This window comes from Cebus imitator, unplaced genomic scaffold (genome assembly GCF_001604975.1).
Source record: "Cebus imitator isolate Cc_AM_T3 unplaced genomic scaffold, Cebus_imitator-1.0 Scaffold53, whole genome shotgun sequence".
Lineage (NCBI taxonomy): Eukaryota > Metazoa > Chordata > Mammalia > Primates > Cebidae > Cebus > Cebus imitator.
Window position 1 is genome coordinate 5422844 of NW_016107368.1, and position 19059 is coordinate 5441902.

At 42.8% G+C, this 19059-nt stretch overlaps 1 protein-coding gene across 1 annotated transcript in view; it reads left to right on the top strand.

Moving 5' to 3' along the window:
- Positions 1 to 8557, top strand: part of SPTLC1 (serine palmitoyltransferase long chain base subunit 1) — a 33576-nt gene extending 25019 nt beyond the window's left edge. Inside the window, exons 8-10 of the mRNA XM_017528210.2 lie at positions 1923 to 2040; positions 5547 to 5620; positions 7149 to 8557. Coding sequence (XP_017383699.2) covers positions 1923 to 2040; positions 5547 to 5620; positions 7149 to 7242 — 286 coding nt within the window. The 3' untranslated portion in view covers positions 7243 to 8557. The remainder of the gene's footprint in view (positions 1 to 1922; positions 2041 to 5546; positions 5621 to 7148) is intronic.
- The last annotated feature ends 10502 nt before the right edge of the window (positions 8558 to 19059 follow it).

Sequence of the window (19059 nt, forward strand, 5' to 3'; positions counted from 1 at the left end):
CAGGCTGGAGTGCAGTGGTATGATCTCAGCTCACTGTAACCTCCGCCCCCCGAGCTCAAGCAATTCTCCTGCCTCAGCCTCCTGAGTAGCTGGGATTACAGGCACCCACCACCACACCCAACTAATTTTTGTACTTTTAGTAGAGACAGGGTTTCACCGTCTTGGCCAGGCTGGTCTCAAACTTCTGACCTCAGGTGATCCACCTGCCTCGGCCTTGGGATTACAGGTGTGAGCCACTGCACTTGGATGATAGCAGTTTTTTAATACTCTGAGAATACATGACCACCCCAAAAAAATACGTGATGTATGCATTTAACATGATCAGAAGTCACACAGGAAATGGGTTTTGAAAGCATATTGCTTAGTTTCTACATTAGTAAAAGAACTAATCTAGAAGGTTCCCCCACATTCCACATGCCCAAGATTGCATGATTTAGACCTACTATGAGAGATCCACTATGATGTATTATATTTAAAGAACGGTGATACAGATTAATAATGTTCCAAGGGTGATTGGAAGGCCAGGTGAGATTAGTTTCTAGAATTCACTTTATTATAACACACAGTAGTCATTCTGTAAGGGCTTGTCAAGTCATAAACTGGGAAGATTCAGTTGTGCTACCCAGTGCTTTTATGGTCATTTCATTCTGAGGAAAAACAAATCGTTTTAAGTGAAACAAACTAAATGAAAGGAATCTAAAGTGTTTAGCCCAGTTTCAGATAGGCATATATCACATTTGTGTCCTAGGAAGTAGGTCAAAAATCAAATAATATTTGTTACTATAGGATAAAACAGACTTTAAATGAACCTGACTAGATATTAATAATACGGCGTAGCATTTCATGACATTTGTAGTAAAATACTGGCTTAAATTTAATTTAAAAATACAAGATTTGACTGCTAAAGATTTGTCTTTCTCCCTGAGAAACTGCAGATTTTGTGCTGTTAATCCTGAATAAAAAGAAAATAATTTTAATACAAGTAAAATCTAAAACCTAACATGCAAATAAGGACATTTTTCTATCTAAAAATATTGCTATTAGTCAAAATATAATGTATGTTTGTTTTCTATTGGGTATGTTTTGTTTTGTTTTGTTTTTGTTTTGAGATAGGGTTTTGCTCTGTCACCCAAGCTGGTGTACAGTGGCACAATCTCAGCTCACAGCAACCTTGACCTCCTGAGTTCATGTGATCCTCCCACCTGAGCCTCCCAAGTAGCTGGGACTACTGCAAGCCACCACACCCAGCCAATTTTTGTTTTTTTGTTTTTGCTTTGTTTGTAGAGATGGGGGTATAATGTTGTTAATGTCAGAAATCATTCCTATAATTTATGAGACAAAATAAAACTAAAGACATAGGTAATAAGCAAGGCAGCATAACATTAAGTGTAGTGAGTAGCCTGTGAAGGATCCATACAGGATAGTAATAGCGATTGATGGAGCAGAGCCTTCCCTAAAGTCAGTAATGAACAAGGCCCTACCAGGAGGCCGTGCTGGAGCTGGGCCCCAGCGTGCGCAGCCAGCACAGGGAAGAACGAGCAGTGGGGGCACAATGGGGGCGAGGGAGTACACAGCAAGAGAATGACAGGCCAAGGTGGGCCCGGAGGGCCTGTAAGGAGGGGCGTCCAGGCCGGTAGTTGGGTGCACAGACTCCTCGGTGGGATGCTGGGCCATGAGACCCAGTCCTGCGATCCTGTGCTCACAGATGCCACATCCCAGGCAAACTTTTTTAGGTAAGGGAGAGCTGCCCAGAGTGCCTCATTTTCCTTTCTTTGTCAGAATTGGAATTCCACCACATGATGCTTCCTGTCAGTTCTGTCCGTTCACTGTGCCTGGACATTGTAGACTTATAACATTATTTCTTCATAAGTGATCCTTGAGCCTGGAAGGGACTTACAGGTGTGTGTGTTTCCTTTCTTCAGCATTTCTGGACTAAAAGTGGTAGGAGAGTCCTTTTCTCCAGCCTTTCATCTGCAGCTGGAAGAGAGCACTGGGTCTCGTGAGCAAGATGTCAGACTGCTTCAGGAAATTGTAGATCAAGTAAGTATCTAGTTACTTAAGGAAATCTCTCCACACCACTTCTGCCCTCGCCCCAAGCAATGTTTTAATGTTAATTTTAAGGAAAGTCTCTGCCCTGAGAGAGAGGGTAGAAAGGAAGATGCTGGTGACCCGCTCTGGACATTGAATCCTAATCCTCCAGGTCCTTTCCAGCTTCTGGCCACAGTAACAGGCAGCAATATGTGGCCCCCTCCAGAGTTACTCTGTTTTGTACTATTTTGCATTTAAATATACTTGGCCTCTCCTCTGAAAAATAAGCCTTCCAGAAAACTCACTTGCTCACCATTTTACAAAGCCAGGCTTTCCTGTGTGTAGTTGGGGGAGGTATTGTGTGTGGGCATCACACACACTCCTGGACGGCTAGCTGTCCCTGCAGCACAGCTCAGGGACAGTCCACTCGCAGTCACCCTGAAGTCAGGATGCTTTTGTAAACGGAAAGGAAGACCACTTTTTATTACATGCCTAATTTGGGAGGTTTATTTAAATTTATCTTCCAAAAGTCATTTTGCTACTAATTAAGAACCACGTGACCACGGAACACTGCTTGCCCTTTTTCATCCGATAGCACTGCCCATCCTAAACGCTTCCTGTTCTAGGCACGTGGGTTTGCAGTGGTGTAAGGGCCAACAGAAGTTTCTTTAAAAGAGGGGGAAGAGCAGCGGAGTGACCTGGGCAGGAAGGACTCAGGAGGGCAGTGGGTGCCGCCCTCCCCACCCCCGCCGCCCCCCGCTCCCGGCACTCTCCCCAAGCCCCGGGATGGTGGACTGCTGCTTTCAGAAGAATCTGGGCTTTTATGTGGGCGGCTGCTGCTGCTTTTAGAAGAATGTGACATATACTTAATATGTATTTGGGAATGAAAATGGGCGGGATTCTGCTTTCTTGTCCAGAGGCTGCAGCTGTGAGTGATGCCACTAGCTCCCTGGGGTCGTCATGGCAGCTACCACCCGTCATGAGCCTTTCTGAGGCCAGGCCCTGTCCTGAGCCTCCACTGCCTGTACAGCCTCTCAGGCAGGCTCTTCTAGGCCACATGGCTTTGCAGTATACAGACTGGGTGTCCAGGCAGCCCTCTGTTGCATAGCTGGCTTCAGGTGTCCTATGTCCCACAATGTTTGAGCCACATAATCTGGAATAACAGATTTGTGGAGAACTTCGCACAACTTGTGGCCTTCTAGAGTTAATTACATTAAAAAGTAATAATAAAAAAACAAGCCCAGGATCTGAGCTTCCTAAGGAAACATGTCAGATTATGAATGATCAACCTGGAGCTATGTGGCTTTCGAGGTGAGGAAATGCAACTGATGTTTTCTCAGGCACAGCTCTGTGGATAGGAAGAAAGCCTCTCTACAGGGAAAAACCTTCCACTGCCTGCTTCACTGCCTCATTGTTTGTATTGTAAAGTTCCTTAAATACATACAAACACAAAACTAAGTATGACATCTTTGTGATTAAAGTTCTTATACAAATGGAAAACCAAAACAAATTTATAAATTAAATAAAGCTAAATGGACAAGCCAGTAAAATTCCTGTTCATTTCATTACCTTCATGAGGCAGGTGAATTTGTTTTTTTCAATGGAGTTGCCCCATCAGGACAGCTGAGAGCCATGTTCACCGAGCAGGCTCATGAGCTGCATGCGTGGGTGTTGGGTCTGAGTGATGGCGCCGCCGTTCTCCCTCGAGTGTCTCCGCGAACTACATCGGACAGTTGTCCACACATGCTTCATGTTGAGGGACACTCATTTCCTTCAGATGCCAGTGTATCCATTGCATAGTAAACCCACCTCTGTTCTCTTTTCATTAGATAGCAACAGCTAAAGTCTTACTACGGCTTTGTACCAAAGAGAGATGCAGAGGAGGATGTGCGAACGGAGCAACTCGGTATTAAAATACTGTGCTTACAGGGATTAGCCATGTAACGAAAGAGGAAATGAAAGTCTGTGGACAGCTCACAGATCCCAAACTCCCGTCTGTGGGCCTGGTTTGATAGTGGCTGTCTAAAGGATTCCTCTTGAGGGTTGAGTGAGAAGAGAACAGTCTGGGGTGGGGAACAGAATGCTATCTAGAAACTTCATTGACAGAAAAAAAAAGATCATACCGCTTCTGTGCATCATCACAGCTTCCATTTTTAAAATCTTCCAAACCTTTGTCCCACTCCCTTCTCTTCTTTTCAGTATTTGAAAGAGAGAGAAGAACCATGCTGCCTGCCGTAATTCTTATTTAAGCTTTGTAGATCTGAGAGGCTTTGCCAAGTTTATGTTGAGTTGCTCAACAGAACACTGTTTTTACAAACTGAGCTATTGTTTATAGTGTCTCTTAACCAGCCAGCGCTCAAAACAGAGCCAGTCCAGATGGTTGCAGGAGTTCACTTTTCCAAGTAGTCTTCCAGAGCCTAGAGTCAGTGAGCGGCTGTTGTGAATGCCTGGTGTGGGTTTTCCATCTCTTCCTCACAGCCTGCGACATGACTGTCTTGAGGCAGAGGCTTTTACTGTCAGGCACATGGAATAGTCGCTCTTCCCTTTACACTACCCTTTGCTCTGTTGGTTTTTTTATGTAACTCACATAGCATAAAATTCACCCTATTGAAGTGTGAGAGTGTGTGTGTGTGTGTGTGTGTGTGTATTTTTTTAATAGAGCCGGGGTTTCACCATCTTGGCCAGGCTGGTCTTGAACTCCTGACCTTGTGATCCACCCACCTTGGCCTCCCAAAGTGCTGGGATTACAGGCATAAGCCATCGCACCTGGCCCTGAAGTATATTGTTAAGTGGCCTTCAGCATCATACATTAAGCAGGTTGTGCAACCATTACTGTGTCTCATTCCAAAACATTTTCATCACTCCAGAAAGAAACCCCGGTAGCCTATTACCTTGCTCTGATGTTTATGCTTTCTGTATTTTAGTAGAGATTGTTTTAATTTTTTCTTAATGTTGACAGATGGTTAACATATAGTAAAGCTGTGTAGAACTTTGTTAACGCCAGACTCTGCAGTCCCCAGCAGCACCATACCCAGGTGCCACACACTGACATCATTTATGCTAATATCTGAAGTGCAGTGATTTTTCTCTGGTGCAGTCCTACTGGTGGTGGTACTGTTAAGTCCACCTGCAGGACTTTGCTCGCATCACGTCTTCGTGTGCTCACTCTGCTTTGTCTAAATGGTAGCCACTAGCTATCTATGACTGTTTAAATTTAAGTGGAAATAAAAAAAAGGTACAAATGTGACCTCTCAGTAGCACCAGCCACATCTCCGTGTGCTCAGAGACACATGGCTCATGGTGACTGCTGGGCACTACAGAACAGAAGCGTTTGTCACTGCAGAAAGTTCTGTGGACAGTGCTGCCAAGGTGGTGCTGCAGCATTTTGGTGATATCTTGTAGCAATTATAATCGGAAAATGAATTAAAGCTACTGTTGCAGGATTTCTGCATTCCGCACTTGAATGACCGCCGTGTCTGAAGTCCAGGTTGCAGATGTCTTCCTTTTTCTTCCTGCAGTGCATGAACAAAAATATTGCATTAACCCAGGCGCGCTACTTGGAGAAAGAAGAGAAGTGCCTCCCTCCTCCCAGGTCAGTTAATTAAAATATGACCTTATTTTTTTCCCCTGCTCTGAGCTCTATGAAATACATTATCTTTTGTAAAATTTTGAAAGACTATTATAGGCTAAGGAAGATTATCTGTCATTAAAATATAGTACATCACCTGTTTAATGCTTTTAAACAAAAAGTTTTTACATTTTAACTGAAAAGCCCCCTAGGACTCACTGAGTACCCTCTCAGTTCACTCAAAGAAATGTCTGGGAGCCCAATAATGAACTTCGACAAACCTGAGTTTCCATCAGCTCATTCCTACCACATCTGGAAGGTGGCACATGCCGTACCAGGAGTTCCTGCCACAAGGACCATCCTGCAGGGAGGATCGGCAGTGTGGGGGTAGGGGTGGGCATGCGCCTCTGCTGCCCCCTCAGTCAGCACACACTCATTCACATTCGGGAAAAACCAAGCAATGGTGGGGAAAATCTATAGATTCAAGAAAAAATACATCTGGTGTTTTTTAAGTAAAGGAAAAGACTAATGTCTTTTAAGGAGACTGGATTCTGTTCCCGAAGCGTGTACGGTGTAGGCCAAGGAGGTGGCCATCCCACCGTGGCACTGGCCCAGGCAGTCACAGCAGGCGGCATGGACGTGGCCAGTTCTGCCCCTGAACAATGCTCAGGCTTTTGAGAGCAGGCGATGTCTACACCATGCCTGGAGAAATGTGTGTGTCGGGCATCCTGTGGTCATCGTGGCTTTTCGTGACGTGCTTTGCTCGGGGTTTTCAGTGGCTTGGAGACCTCCAAGTTCATCTGGGAGTACAGAACACAAGCTGCAGAAGAGTTGGAGACAAGGGTCCTCAGGCCAGGTGCCAAGTCAGGGAGGCTGCAGGAGAGCCCCCTGGGGAGTTTGAATGCTCTGCCAGCCCGGAGTGCCAGATCAGATTTGTAAAATCACTCTGGTGGCAGCTCAGAGCACCTTAAAGATTCAGCCCATCTCAGCCAGGCGTGGTGGCCCACACCTGTAATCCCAGCACTTTGGGAGGCCGAGGTAGGCAGAACACTTGAACCCAGGAGTACCAAGACCAGCCTGGGCAACATGGTGAAACCCCATCTCTACAAAAATTAGCCAGGCGTGGGTGGTCCCAGGTCCTCGGGAGGCTGAGGTGGGAGAATCACCTGGTTCCAGGAGATCAAGTCTGCAATGAGCTGAGATCACTCTTTTGCACTCCAGTGTGAGCTGCCCCCATTATTTTTCATTGCACTCATCTGAAGGTATAATCCTATATCCTACGTTTACTTGATAGTAAGACCACAAGTGCATGAGGACGGGAGCCATGCTGGTTTTGTGCCCTCGGGACTCCCTGCTGCAGCGACCCACCTGCCCCAGTAGTCAGAAAGCGACTGTGGGCAGCAAGTACATGAATAGGCAGGCCGAGTGCCAGGAGAGCTTTGTTCACAAAAACAGGAGGCGGTGGATTTGGCTCTCAGGCCATAGATGGGTGACTGTGAGTGCAGGTCCTCACCTCACAAAGATAATTCTTTGTGTCCTTTCCTGTTCTCAGCATTCGAGTTGTGGTCACAGTGGAACAAACAGAGGAAGAACTGGAGAGAGCTGCGTCCACCATCAAGGAGGTGGCCCAGGTCGTCCTGCTCTAGGCTGAGTCTCAAGACCGTGGCCTCCTGCCACACAGCACGCAGACAGGACTCAACACTCCTGCTGGCCAGGGAGGGGCCTGAAGGAGAGCAAGAGCATGTGGATCTTTTATAGGATTGTTACTAAATGGTGCCAATGTGGACCAATTGTGTGAACATGAGAAGGATGCTTATTTTTTTTTTTTAAAAGAAAACGCATCTAAAAGCCCAGGAACTGATTTTTTTTAAGAGGAAAACTACTGACAGTATATAACTGATATTTAAATTGTGCATTTAGTACTATTTAAATGTTTTATTATACTAGTATTTTGTATTCTTTTGTTGTGGTTTAAAACTGGAGCTTCAGTTTCTCTGCCCTCCCTTCTAATAGTAATGATTCAGTAAGCACTCCCTAACTCCTTAATATTTCATAGAAAAATGACTGCAGCGTTAAAGCTTAGAAGAACACTTCAACATATGTGGTACAAATTTATGATCTAATTAAACCACATATTTTCCAGTCTTTGTCATGTGAATCTAAATGGTGGCTAAAAGGAACACTTTTTCTGTGATTATTATAAACTTTGCATTGTATTTGAATCCTAGAGCTTTTATACACACTAAATATTGATGTCACACCATTTCCAATGTCAGCATCCCTAACCAGAGAATATTCATTATAGTTCCTAAGTGAGCAGTAATTTAACTCAGAAGCTATTTTATTTTAATATAATTGACCTCTCTTTACATTTCTTATGTGTTCACCTCTAATCTGTTTTAGGAAGAGGTTGGCTATTATGTTGATCCCAGCATATAAATCATATTCTTTATATTTTAGAATATCTCAAACGTATTCCTTTTTTGTATGGTGGGTTTGCCTAGGGATGTGTAACTACAGGCCTTTTCTAAGCTAAGGAAAAAGAGAATTTTTCTTTTCCACTTACAAATTTCAGGTCTCTACAGAAGATGAGAAAGCACTAAAAATACCATTTCTAAGCTGTACTTTGCCTGGTTTTTCTTTAGCAAACCAGGTTACGTGGTGTAAAGGTTTGTTATATGTGCCACAAGATAGCATATAAATATTATGCCATCGTTCCTTCTCTTGTTAAAGGTAGAATAAAATTGTCATTTTTATCATCTATGCTCATAGTACTCAGATGGTCTTCAACATCTTTTTAAGTAACATGTATTTTTTGAATGTTCAGTTTCTGTTTTGCTTGAGATATTTTATACATATGTGCCTTGTGATTGCTGCTGCTTTCAAGGATAAAGTACTCTTTGGGGGGTGAGTCTGTTTTGTTTTGTTTTTTAAATTAAATAAACCTGCATTTCTGATTATCAGTCTGTTTGCATATGTAATATATTCAACAGGATAGTCTCTTGATTTTAACTTTTCCGCACAGCTGGGGTAGTATTCTTTGTGTGTTTTGTCTTGTTAGAGAAAATAACAACTAAATTTCTTAGTTGCTTTTTTCACATCCAACCAAAGAAGATACAGTATCTGAAGTTTCCTAGGTTCCTGCTGGCCTCTTAGGACTACGAAAATATGGCCATTATTTTCATAAACAATAACTTTTCAGCTTCTTTTATAATACTTTCTAAGTCAAAATAGCAACATCAAAATAATGTTTGTAGGCCAGGAGCAGTGGCTCACGCCTGTAATCCCAGCTCTTTGGTTAGGCTGAGGTGGATGGATCACCTGAGGTCAGGAGTTCGAGGCCAGTCTAGCCAACATGGCCAAACTCTGTCTCTACTAAAAATACAAAAATTATCTGGGCATGGTGGTACACCCCTGTAATCCCAGCTACTTGGGAGGCTAGGGCAGAATTGCTTGAACCTAGGGCGGGGTGGAGGTGGCAGTGAGCCAAGATCTCACCACTTCACTCCAGCCTCGGCGAAAGAGCAAGACTTAAATAAAAATAATGTTTGTAATAAACTTTTTGAAAATATGATCAGAAGTTTCTGGGAAAGATGGTGGATCAGGCACATTATTTCGGTCCTTAAAACACACCAACATTTTAAACAAAAAGAACCAAAAGTAATATTTTTTATGTTAAAATTGCAGTGACCACAGTCCAATAATACACACCACAAAGAAATGTCTACTAGAAACAGTAACATTTGGATCAAACTGAAGCAGTATGCTGAGAAAGTACAGTCCTCTTAAATCTGGAGCAAGTTACACATTTCTCCTTTACAGAGTGAGAAGTTTCTAAAGTGCACATCTACCAATGATCTTGTGTTTTAAAAGGCAGTGGCTTGGGGGTGAGCAGTATAGAGACCATTTGGACCCCATTTTCACTTAGCAGGATTGTCCACAGGGAAGAAGAGAACCACACGACCTTTTTATTATCTATGACTAAATTCTAACTCAGGAAAAGTGGGGCTTTGGAGCAAGTTGGAACAGAAAATACACCAGTATTTCTTCAAATTCAGAATTTCACTAATTGTACCATGTGTACTTTTTTTATATGCCACTAAAACAAAATTCTTTCTGTATTATGCTATCAGCTGTAAGGTGTCTTCCAATATTAGAGATACCACAATGTGCGTGGAGAAGGTGTATCTTTATGAAATAATAGTCATCTGATGTGTGGGCCTCATGCCATCTTTCCTTGTGGACATAAAACCTTAGTCCCAGAAAACAGAGATGTCCGACATCTAAATCTGAATATCTCCATGCATCTTTCCAAAACACTGTCCTTATGATGACATCAAATAAAAACATTTGTAACGTACACCTACAGTATGGGTTAAGCTATGGAGGATGCATGAGCTTCATTTCCTTATGAAGTTGGAAATGCCTGTGGAAGAGGAGTAGTAGGAAGCTTAAGAATGATGGAACACGGATAAAATAAGTCATCTCGACAGCAACATTTTCTAGAGATTTGAAGGAAAAAGGAAATGTGATTGAAGAATTTTATATCCACAAAGCGGTCTTTCAAATAACAAGGTTATAGAAAAACAATTTAAAATTAGAATTTAATGCTTCTTTTTGAGACTTTCCTGAGGAATCCACTGGGGAAAGCATCTAACTAAGAAATGCAAGACCGGGCATGGTGGTTCACACCTGTAATCCCAGCATTTTGGAAGGCCAAGGCAGGAGGACTGCTTGAGATCGGGAGTTGGAAACCAGCTTGGGGAACATAGCGAGACCTCATCTCTACAAAAAATTAGCCAGACGTCGTGGTGTGCACCTGTAGACCTAAATACTTGAGAGGCTGAGGCAGGAGGATCATGTGAGCCCAGGAGGTCAAGGCAACCATGAGCTGTGATTCCAGCCTGTGCGGCAGAGTGAGACCCTGTCTGAAAGAAAAAAGCAAAATAATCTGTCATGAGATTCGAATTTTTAAAAAGTAATAATGTATATAAATTATATCTTGCAAATTAACTTAGGGATAGAGAACCAAATATCTCATGTTCTCACTTATAATTAGGAGGTAGCCATCGCATATTCATCAAATGACGATGGGAACAATAGATACGGACTGTCGGGAGGGAAGGAGGTGGGGCAAGGGTTGCAAAACTATTGGGTACTATGCTCAGCACCTAGGTGAAGAGATCATTTGTACCTCAAACCTCAGCATCATACAATATGCCCAGGCAACAAAGCTGCACATGTACCCCTAAATCTAAAAGTTGAAAAAAAGTAAAATAATTTGCTCATAATGTATTATGTAAATAAGGTACAGTACAAAAATATTTAGACTGACAAAGGGAAAGTATGAAAAAGGGATTAAGTACATTGCAAGAAGTTTTATTATAGAGATAACTAGTAGAGGCCAGGTGCAGTGGCTCACGCCTGTAAACCCAGCACTTTGGAGGGCAAGGTGGGCAGATCATAACATCAGGAATTCAAGACCAGCCTGGCCAACATGGTGAAACCCTGTCTCTACTAAAAATACAAAAATTAGCCGGGCATGGTGGTGGACGCCTGTAATCCCAGCTACTCAGGAGGCTAAGACAGGAGAGTCGTTTGAACCTGGAGGCAGAGGTTACAGGGTGCAATGGTTGCACCCTGTCACACCATTGCACTCCAGCCTGGGTGACAGGGTGAGGCTCTATTACAAAAAAAAAAATTAAAAAAAAACCTAGTAGAATGCAAACATAAAACTTCCTAAATTGAAAAAAGGCAAAATTAGACCCTCTACAGGGGAAAAATAACAAATATAATGCAATACATGCAGAAAATACAACCAAGTGTCAAAACTGCACTGTACCCGCTGAATTTGTAAAATTTAAAAAACACAACAAAATAGCATGAGTTGAGACCAAGCATATTAATCATACAGTGAATGTGCATCCCCTTAAAGTCTTTTTTTTTTTTTTTTTTTTTTTGAGACAGGGTCTCACTCTGTTGCCCAGGCTGGAGTCCAGTGGCACAATCACAGCTCATTGTAGCCTCAGATTCCTGGGCTTAAACAATTCTCCTGCCTCTGCCTCTTGAGTAGCTGGGACTACAGGTATGTGTCACGATGCCTGGCTAATTTTTAAAATGTTTTTGTAGGGACAAGGTTTCCCTCTGTTGCCCAGGCCGATCTCAAACTCCTGGCCTGAAACAGTCTGCCCGCCTTGGTCTCCCAAAATGTTAGGATTACATGCATGAGCCACCACACCTGGCCCATGCACTTTATTTCTACTCCAAGAAAAAATTTTCAAATTGGTTCACAAATCAAAACACAAACTCTGCTATATACAAAAGACAAGAAAAGCTAAACATAAAAATAGTGACAAAAGGGCAGGGCGCCGTGGCTCACACCTGTAATCCCAGCATTTTGGGAGGCTGAGGCAGGAGAATCACAAGGTCAGGAGATCAAGACCATCCTGGCCAACATGGTGAAACCCTGTCTCTACTAAAATCAAAAAAATTAGCCAGGCATGGTGGCGCACACTTATAGTCCCAGCTACTCGGGAGGCTGAGGCAGGAGTATTGCTTGAACCCGGGAGGCAGAGGTTGTAGTGACTACACTCCAGCCTGGCGACAAACTGACAAACCTTTAACTAGACTAACCAAGAAAATAACAGCAAAGACACAAATTACCAAAATTAGGACCTACAAAGGCAACATCACTATCAACCCTACAGAAACTAGAAAACTTAAATGATACGAATATATTCCAAGAAAGACATATATTATCAAACTCTGGAATAGAAAGAAAATCTGCGAGGGTGGTGGCTCACGCCTTTAATCTCAGCACTTTGGGAGGCTGAGGTGGCTGGATCACTTGAGATCAGGAATTCAAGACCAGCCTGGCTAACATGGTGAAGCCCTGTCTCTACAAAAAATGCAGAAATTAGCTGGGCTCCATGACATGCACTTGTAGTCCCAGCATTCCAGAGGCTGAGGCAGCAGAATCACTTTTGAGCCTAAGGGGCAGAGGTTGTAGTGAGCTGAGATGGTGCTATTGCACTCCAGCCTGGACAACAGGATTGAAACCCTGTCTCAAAAATAAATAAATAAATAAATAAAAAGAATAAATAGAAAATCTGATAGACTATCACAACTAAATAAATGGAATAATTTTAAATATTTTCACAAAAATAAAAATATAAGTAAAAATAAAAAAAAAATAAGTCAGCTTTTTGGCTAAGATGCTGAAACCCCGTATCTACTAAAAATACAAAAATTTAGCTGGGCGTGGTGGCAGGCGCCTGTAATCCCAGCTGCTCTGGAGGCTGAGGCAGAGAATTGCTTCATCTCAAAAAAATAATAATTAAAATTGGTCAGGCGTGATGGCTCACGCCTGTAATTCTAGCACTTTGGAAGGCCAAGGTGGATGAATCATTTGAGGTTAGGAGTTAGAAACCAGCCTGGCCAACATGGTGAAACCCTGTCTCTACTAAAAATACCAAAAAAAAAAAAAAAAAAAAAAAAAAAAAAAAATTAGCCAGGCCTGGTGGCAGGCACCTGTAATCCCAGCTACTTGGGAGACTGAGGCAGGAGAATCCCTTGAACCCAAGAGGCGGAGGTTGCAGTGAGCCAAGATTTCGCCACTGCACTCCAGCCTGGGTAACAAACCGAGACTCCGTCTCAAAAACAACACAACAAACAAACAAAAAAAAGAATTAAGATTTAAATAAGTGGAGACCCATTCCATGGACTAGAACATATCCAAAACTAATTTATAGTTTCCATGCAGTTCCCAACAAAACTCAGGCAAATTTTTACACAGAAATTGATAAGCTGAACCTAAAATGTATGTGAAAATATAACACAAGGCCCTACAGTAGCCAATGCAATTTTTAAAAAGACCAAAGTTGGAGGATTTACATTATCTGATTATAGAACTTACCATAATACTGCATTAGCAAGACAGTGTGTTTGACTGATACAAGGATGCGTCCATGGAACAGAATTGAGAGTCTGGAAGTCACTAAACCCTTATATTTATGGCCAGTTAACTTTCAACAAAGTGCCAAGACAGTTCAACAAGGAAACAATAGTCTTTTTAACAAACATTACTGGGAGAATTTGTTATTGTAGTAGGTTAAATAAAGGCCACCAGAAGAATCATAATCCCTGGAACTTGTAAATGTTACCTTCTTTGGAAAAAAGGGAATCTGTGCAGGTGTGATGGTTAAGGATTTTGATATGAGCTTACCCTGAATTATGGTGAGAAAATAAAGTCCTATTGTTCTAAGCAACCAGTTGGCACTAATTTGTTACGGAGGCCATAGGAAACTAATACACAATCTATTTGAAAACAAAAAACTTAGACCTACTTAGTGTATATAAATTAACTCAAATTGGCCATAGACCTCAATGTAAGAGCTAAAACTATAAAACTTCTAGGAGAAAATCTTTTAAATCTCGAGTTAAGCAAAAAGTGCTTATATATAAAACACCAAAAGCGTGAGATAGAAAAAAAGAAAAATCGATTTCATTAAAATTTAAAACTTTTGATCTTCCAAAAAGCCCATGAAAGATATGATCATAAGCCACAGACTGTGAGAAAATATTTGCAAATTATATACCTATAAAGGATGCGTATCCAACTATAAAGAACACATACAACTTGGTAATAAGAAATTAAAAAACCCAATTTGTATATGGTTGAAAGAGTTGGTATTTCAACATGAGAGCCCTGGAAATGGTAATAAGCACATGAAAGAGTTATTAACACTATTAGGCATCAGAAAAAATGCAAGTTAAAAGTATGAAGCAACATATACACTCACTAGAATATTCAAAAAGGAAATACCATGTATTGGCAAGCTATGGAGAAAGAGAAACTTATATTCGGCTGGTAGAAATGTAAAACGGTGTGATCGCTTTGGAAAACAATATGGCAGTTTCTTCAAAAAGTAAACAAATGTATCACGTGCTGTAGTCTAAGTGTTTGTGCTCCCCTGAAATTTGTATGTTGAAACCCATTCCTAAGGTGATATTATTAAAGGGTGGGGCTTTTGGGAGGTGATTAGATCATGAGGGTGAATCCCTCATGAATAGAATCAATGCCTTTTAAAAAAAAAAAAAAAAGCCCAAGGAAGTCTGACAGCCCTTTCAACTATGTGAGGACAAAGGGGGAAGGCATCATCTATTAGAAAGCAAGACCTCATCAGACACCGAACCTGCTGGCACCTTGATCTTGGACTTTCCAGCCTTCAAAACGGTGAGAAATAAAGATCTTGTTTATAAGCCACCCAGTCTACAGTATTTGTTATAGCAGTCCAAACAGACTAAGACAATATAGCCTAGCAATTCCACTCCTAAGAGAAACAAAAGCATATATTTATGCAAAAACTTGTAAACAAATGCTAATAGCAGCATTATTTATGATGGCAAAAAACTGGAATCTATCCAAATGCCTAATGTATTAGTCTGTTCTCACACTGCTATGAAGAAATACCCCAGACTGGGTAATTTATAAAGAAAACAAGTTTAGTTGACTCACAGTTCAGCATGGCTGGTGAGACCTCAGGAAACTTACAATCCTGGTAGAAGGGGAAGCAAACATGTCCTTCTTCACATGGTGGCAGGAAGAAGTGCCAATCAAAGGAGTAAAAGTACCTTATAAAATCATCCGATCTCATGAGAACTCACTCACTATTATGAGAACAGCAGCATGATTCAATTATCTCCCACTGGGTCCCTCCCACAACATGTGGGGATTAGAAGAACTACAAGATGAGATTTGGGTCGGGACACAGCCAAACCATATCACCTATCAACTTGTGAATGAATAAACAAAGTGTGGTATGTCCACACAATGGAATACAATTCAGCAATAAAAAGAAATGAACGATTGACAAAATATTTCAACATGGATGAATCTCAAAAAACATTCTAACTGAAAGAAACCAGATGCAATAGACCACACAGTGTATGATTCTATATATATTGAATGTCCAGAAAAAGTAAATTGAGTCCAGACACAGTGGCTCATGCCTGTAATCCCAGCGCTCTGGGAAGCCAAGGTGGGTGGATCACCTGAGTTTAGGAGTTTGAGACCAGCCTGACCAACATGGAGAAACCTTGTCTCTACTAAAAATACCAAATTAGCCGGGCATGGTGGTGCATGCCTATAATCCCAGCTACTCAGGAGGCTGAGGCAGGAGAATCACTTGAACCCAGGAGGCGAAGGTTGCAGTGAGCCAAGATCATGCCATTGCACTCCAGCCTGGGCAACAAGAGAGAAACTCCATCTCAAAAAAAGAAAATTGAAAGAGACAGAAGACAGATTCTGTGGTTGGCCACAGCTAGCAGTGAGAATGGGATTGACTGAAACCCAGCTGGTTAGATCATTCTGGGGTGATAGAGATGTAAAACTGACCATGGTGATGGTTATACAACTCAGTGAATATACTGCAAACCATTGAGCCAAGTGCAAGCACCAGCCTTGGACAGTAAACAGGGGCATTAACGAATTGACTTTCTTCTGTCATTATAGCAAAGAGTTTCTTACCTGGGCTGCCCATAACAAACATTTAGAAAGAAGTCTGTGATGTGGGACATGTGGCATGTCTATGCACTGGAGCAGGATGCCACACTGAGAGCAAGGAGGCAGCATGAAGCAAATCTTACAACAGAGAGCTCTATCCCAGTCTAGTCCTAGCCACGAGTCTGAGGACATGATTCTCGCTGAACACATCCTCACCTACAAAATAGGGGTTTGCACTGGAGGACTGTATTTTTCAGGACTATCGAGGCTTCATCTTCTCATAGCGTTTTCCCCAGGCCAGCTTGGGAAACTCCTCTTGGCTCCCGACACAGCTCAGTCACTGAGAAATTACTACACATACCTTTCTCTAGCAAAGTGCAAAACCCCTTTTGTTCTTGTTCACACTAACCAGTTAGTTTTTGTTTTTGTTTTTACAGATGGCTAAAGTTGTCACCCAGGCTGAAGTACGTAGTGCGATCATAGCTCACCACGGCTTTGAACTCCCAATCCTCCCACCTCAGCCTCCCAAGTAGGCATGTACCACCACATCTTGGTAACTTTTAAATTTTTTTTTTTGAGACGGAGTTTCACTCTTGTTACCCAGGCTGGAGTGCAATGGCGTGATGTCGGCTCACCGCAACCCCCACCTCCTGGGTTCAGGCAATTCTCCTGCCTCAACCTCCTCAGTAGCTGGGATTACAGGCACGCACCACCATGCCCAGCTAATGTTTTTTTTGTATTTTTTTTTTAGTAGAGACGGGGTTTCACCATGTTGACCAGGATGGCCTCGATCTCCTGACCTCGTGATCCACCCGCCTCGGCCTCCCAAAGTGCTGGGATTACAGGCTTGAGCCACCGCGCCCAGCCAACTTTTAAATTTTTTTAGAGAGACGGAGTCCTGCTATGTTGTCCAGGCTGCTCTTGAACTCCTAGTCTCAAGTGATTCTCCTGTCTGGGTCTCCCAAAGCACTGGGATTACAGGTGTGAGCCATGGTGTTAGTGTTATGTTTTGACCAAAGTGTGCAAACCAAAGCTTCAAGCATTGCATTTCAATCCTGGAACTCTTGTTACTTATCCTCACAGTGTCTCTGTCCCCCAAAACCCAATACTATCCCTCCCCTGATTAATGGCTTTGAACCGATTTCTTCACAGCTGTGTTTCCTGCTGTTCATCCTCTAGGGCAGTGGTCCCCAACTTTTTGGCCCAGAGGTGGTGGGTCGTGGGGAGTTAAGGGTTTTAGGATGAAACTGTTCCGCATCAGGTCATCAGGCATTAGATTCTCATAAGGAACGCGCAACCTAGAGCCCTCCCATGCATAGTTCAGAATAGGGTCCGCGCTCCTTTGAGAATCTAATGACAGGAGGCAGAGCTCAGGCGGTAATGCTGGCTGGCCATCACTCACCTCCTGCTGTGCGGCCCAGTTCCTAACAGACCAGGGACTGGTACCAACCAGTCCATGGCCTGGGGGTTAAGGACCCCTGCTTTAGAGAAAGGAATTTTCTATCCCTATTAATTCATATGCACAGCTTTAGAGCCAGCTTCCTGGATGTTACACTGAGAAATCCAGATATCCTGGCAGTAAATTTCTCATTGACCTCTGCACCTCCCACCCTGCTAAAAGTTAACAAGTGAAAGAGAACTCTGTTCAAATCACTGACAGCATCCCAGCACAGAGACCCTGCCGCCGGAAATGAGAGAGTTGGGAGGCTGGTGTCTGTGGGCTTTCCCAGCCCTTCCTGGTGACAGAGTCCTACCTGCAGCTTAGCCTTTCCTCAGCCCACAAGCTCAGAGCGAATAAAGTGAGTGTGAGGCTGCTCTCCACACACACAAGCCTGGGGGCCTTCCCCAGGAAGAAGTCCCCTGTCCCCTCGGTACAGGGTCACATGGGAGAGTCCTGGTAAGCTTTCTGAGTGGGCACTGGGTTGGAACAGGACTGAGCATCAGTGTGCAGCGCAGCCTCCTGTTTCCACAGCCTCCAGATCTTTGTAAGATACAGGGTTTTTTGTTGTTGTTATTGTTTTGTTTTGTTTTGTTTTGTTTTTGAGACAGAGACTCGCTCTGTTACCCAGGCTGGAGTGCAATGGCATGATCTCGGTCACTGCAACCTCCGCCTCCCAAGTTCAAGTAATTCTCCTGCCTCAGCCTCCCGAGTAGCTGGGATTACAGGTGCCCACCACCATGCCCAGCTAATTTTTGTATTTTTAGTAGAGATGGGATTGCACCATGTTGGTCAGGCTGCTTTCGAACTCCTGACCTCATGATCCGCCTGCCTTGGCCTCCCAAAGTTCTGGGGTTACAGGTGTGAGCCACCGCACCCGGCTTGAAGTTACAGTTTTAATGGCTGTCACATTGGCCTTTTCAAAACTCTTGATTTCTTTTGTTCAAGGGAAGATAAAACCTTTGTTTTGCCATGGTGCGGATGCCCACAATCTCTGCCTGGAGCTAAGCAAGACCAGGGTCAGTAACTGCGTACTGTCCATCTTTCCTCCATGTCTGCTTTTCCTTACCTGGTGCCTGTGTGGCTCTCCTGGCTCAGGGTGTGTGATTCATCTAACTCTCTCACTCCACGTGGGCATGGACGATCCTTATCTATTGTCCCCAGGGACGAGAAGCCTTGCTATTCTGTTGTGTACATTGTTTAAATCACGCAAGTGATATACTTTCATATTAAACATCCAAACAGTAAGGAGGCCTGAAGAATAAAACTTGAAATCCTCTTTTCCCCAAATCTCACTCCCTTCTCCAGAGGTAACTCTCTTACCAGTGTGTTGGGTATCTCCCAAGAATGGTTTCTAAATATTTACATGTGTACCTGTATTCAAATTGCTGTTTACAAAACATAAACAGGGCGACTTCGTTGTTCTGATTTAATATAGGAATATTTCCATATTTTTACTTCATTCTCTTTCATTCTTTCAGAGTATCCTATAGTTTGGATGTAATACAATTTATTTGACCC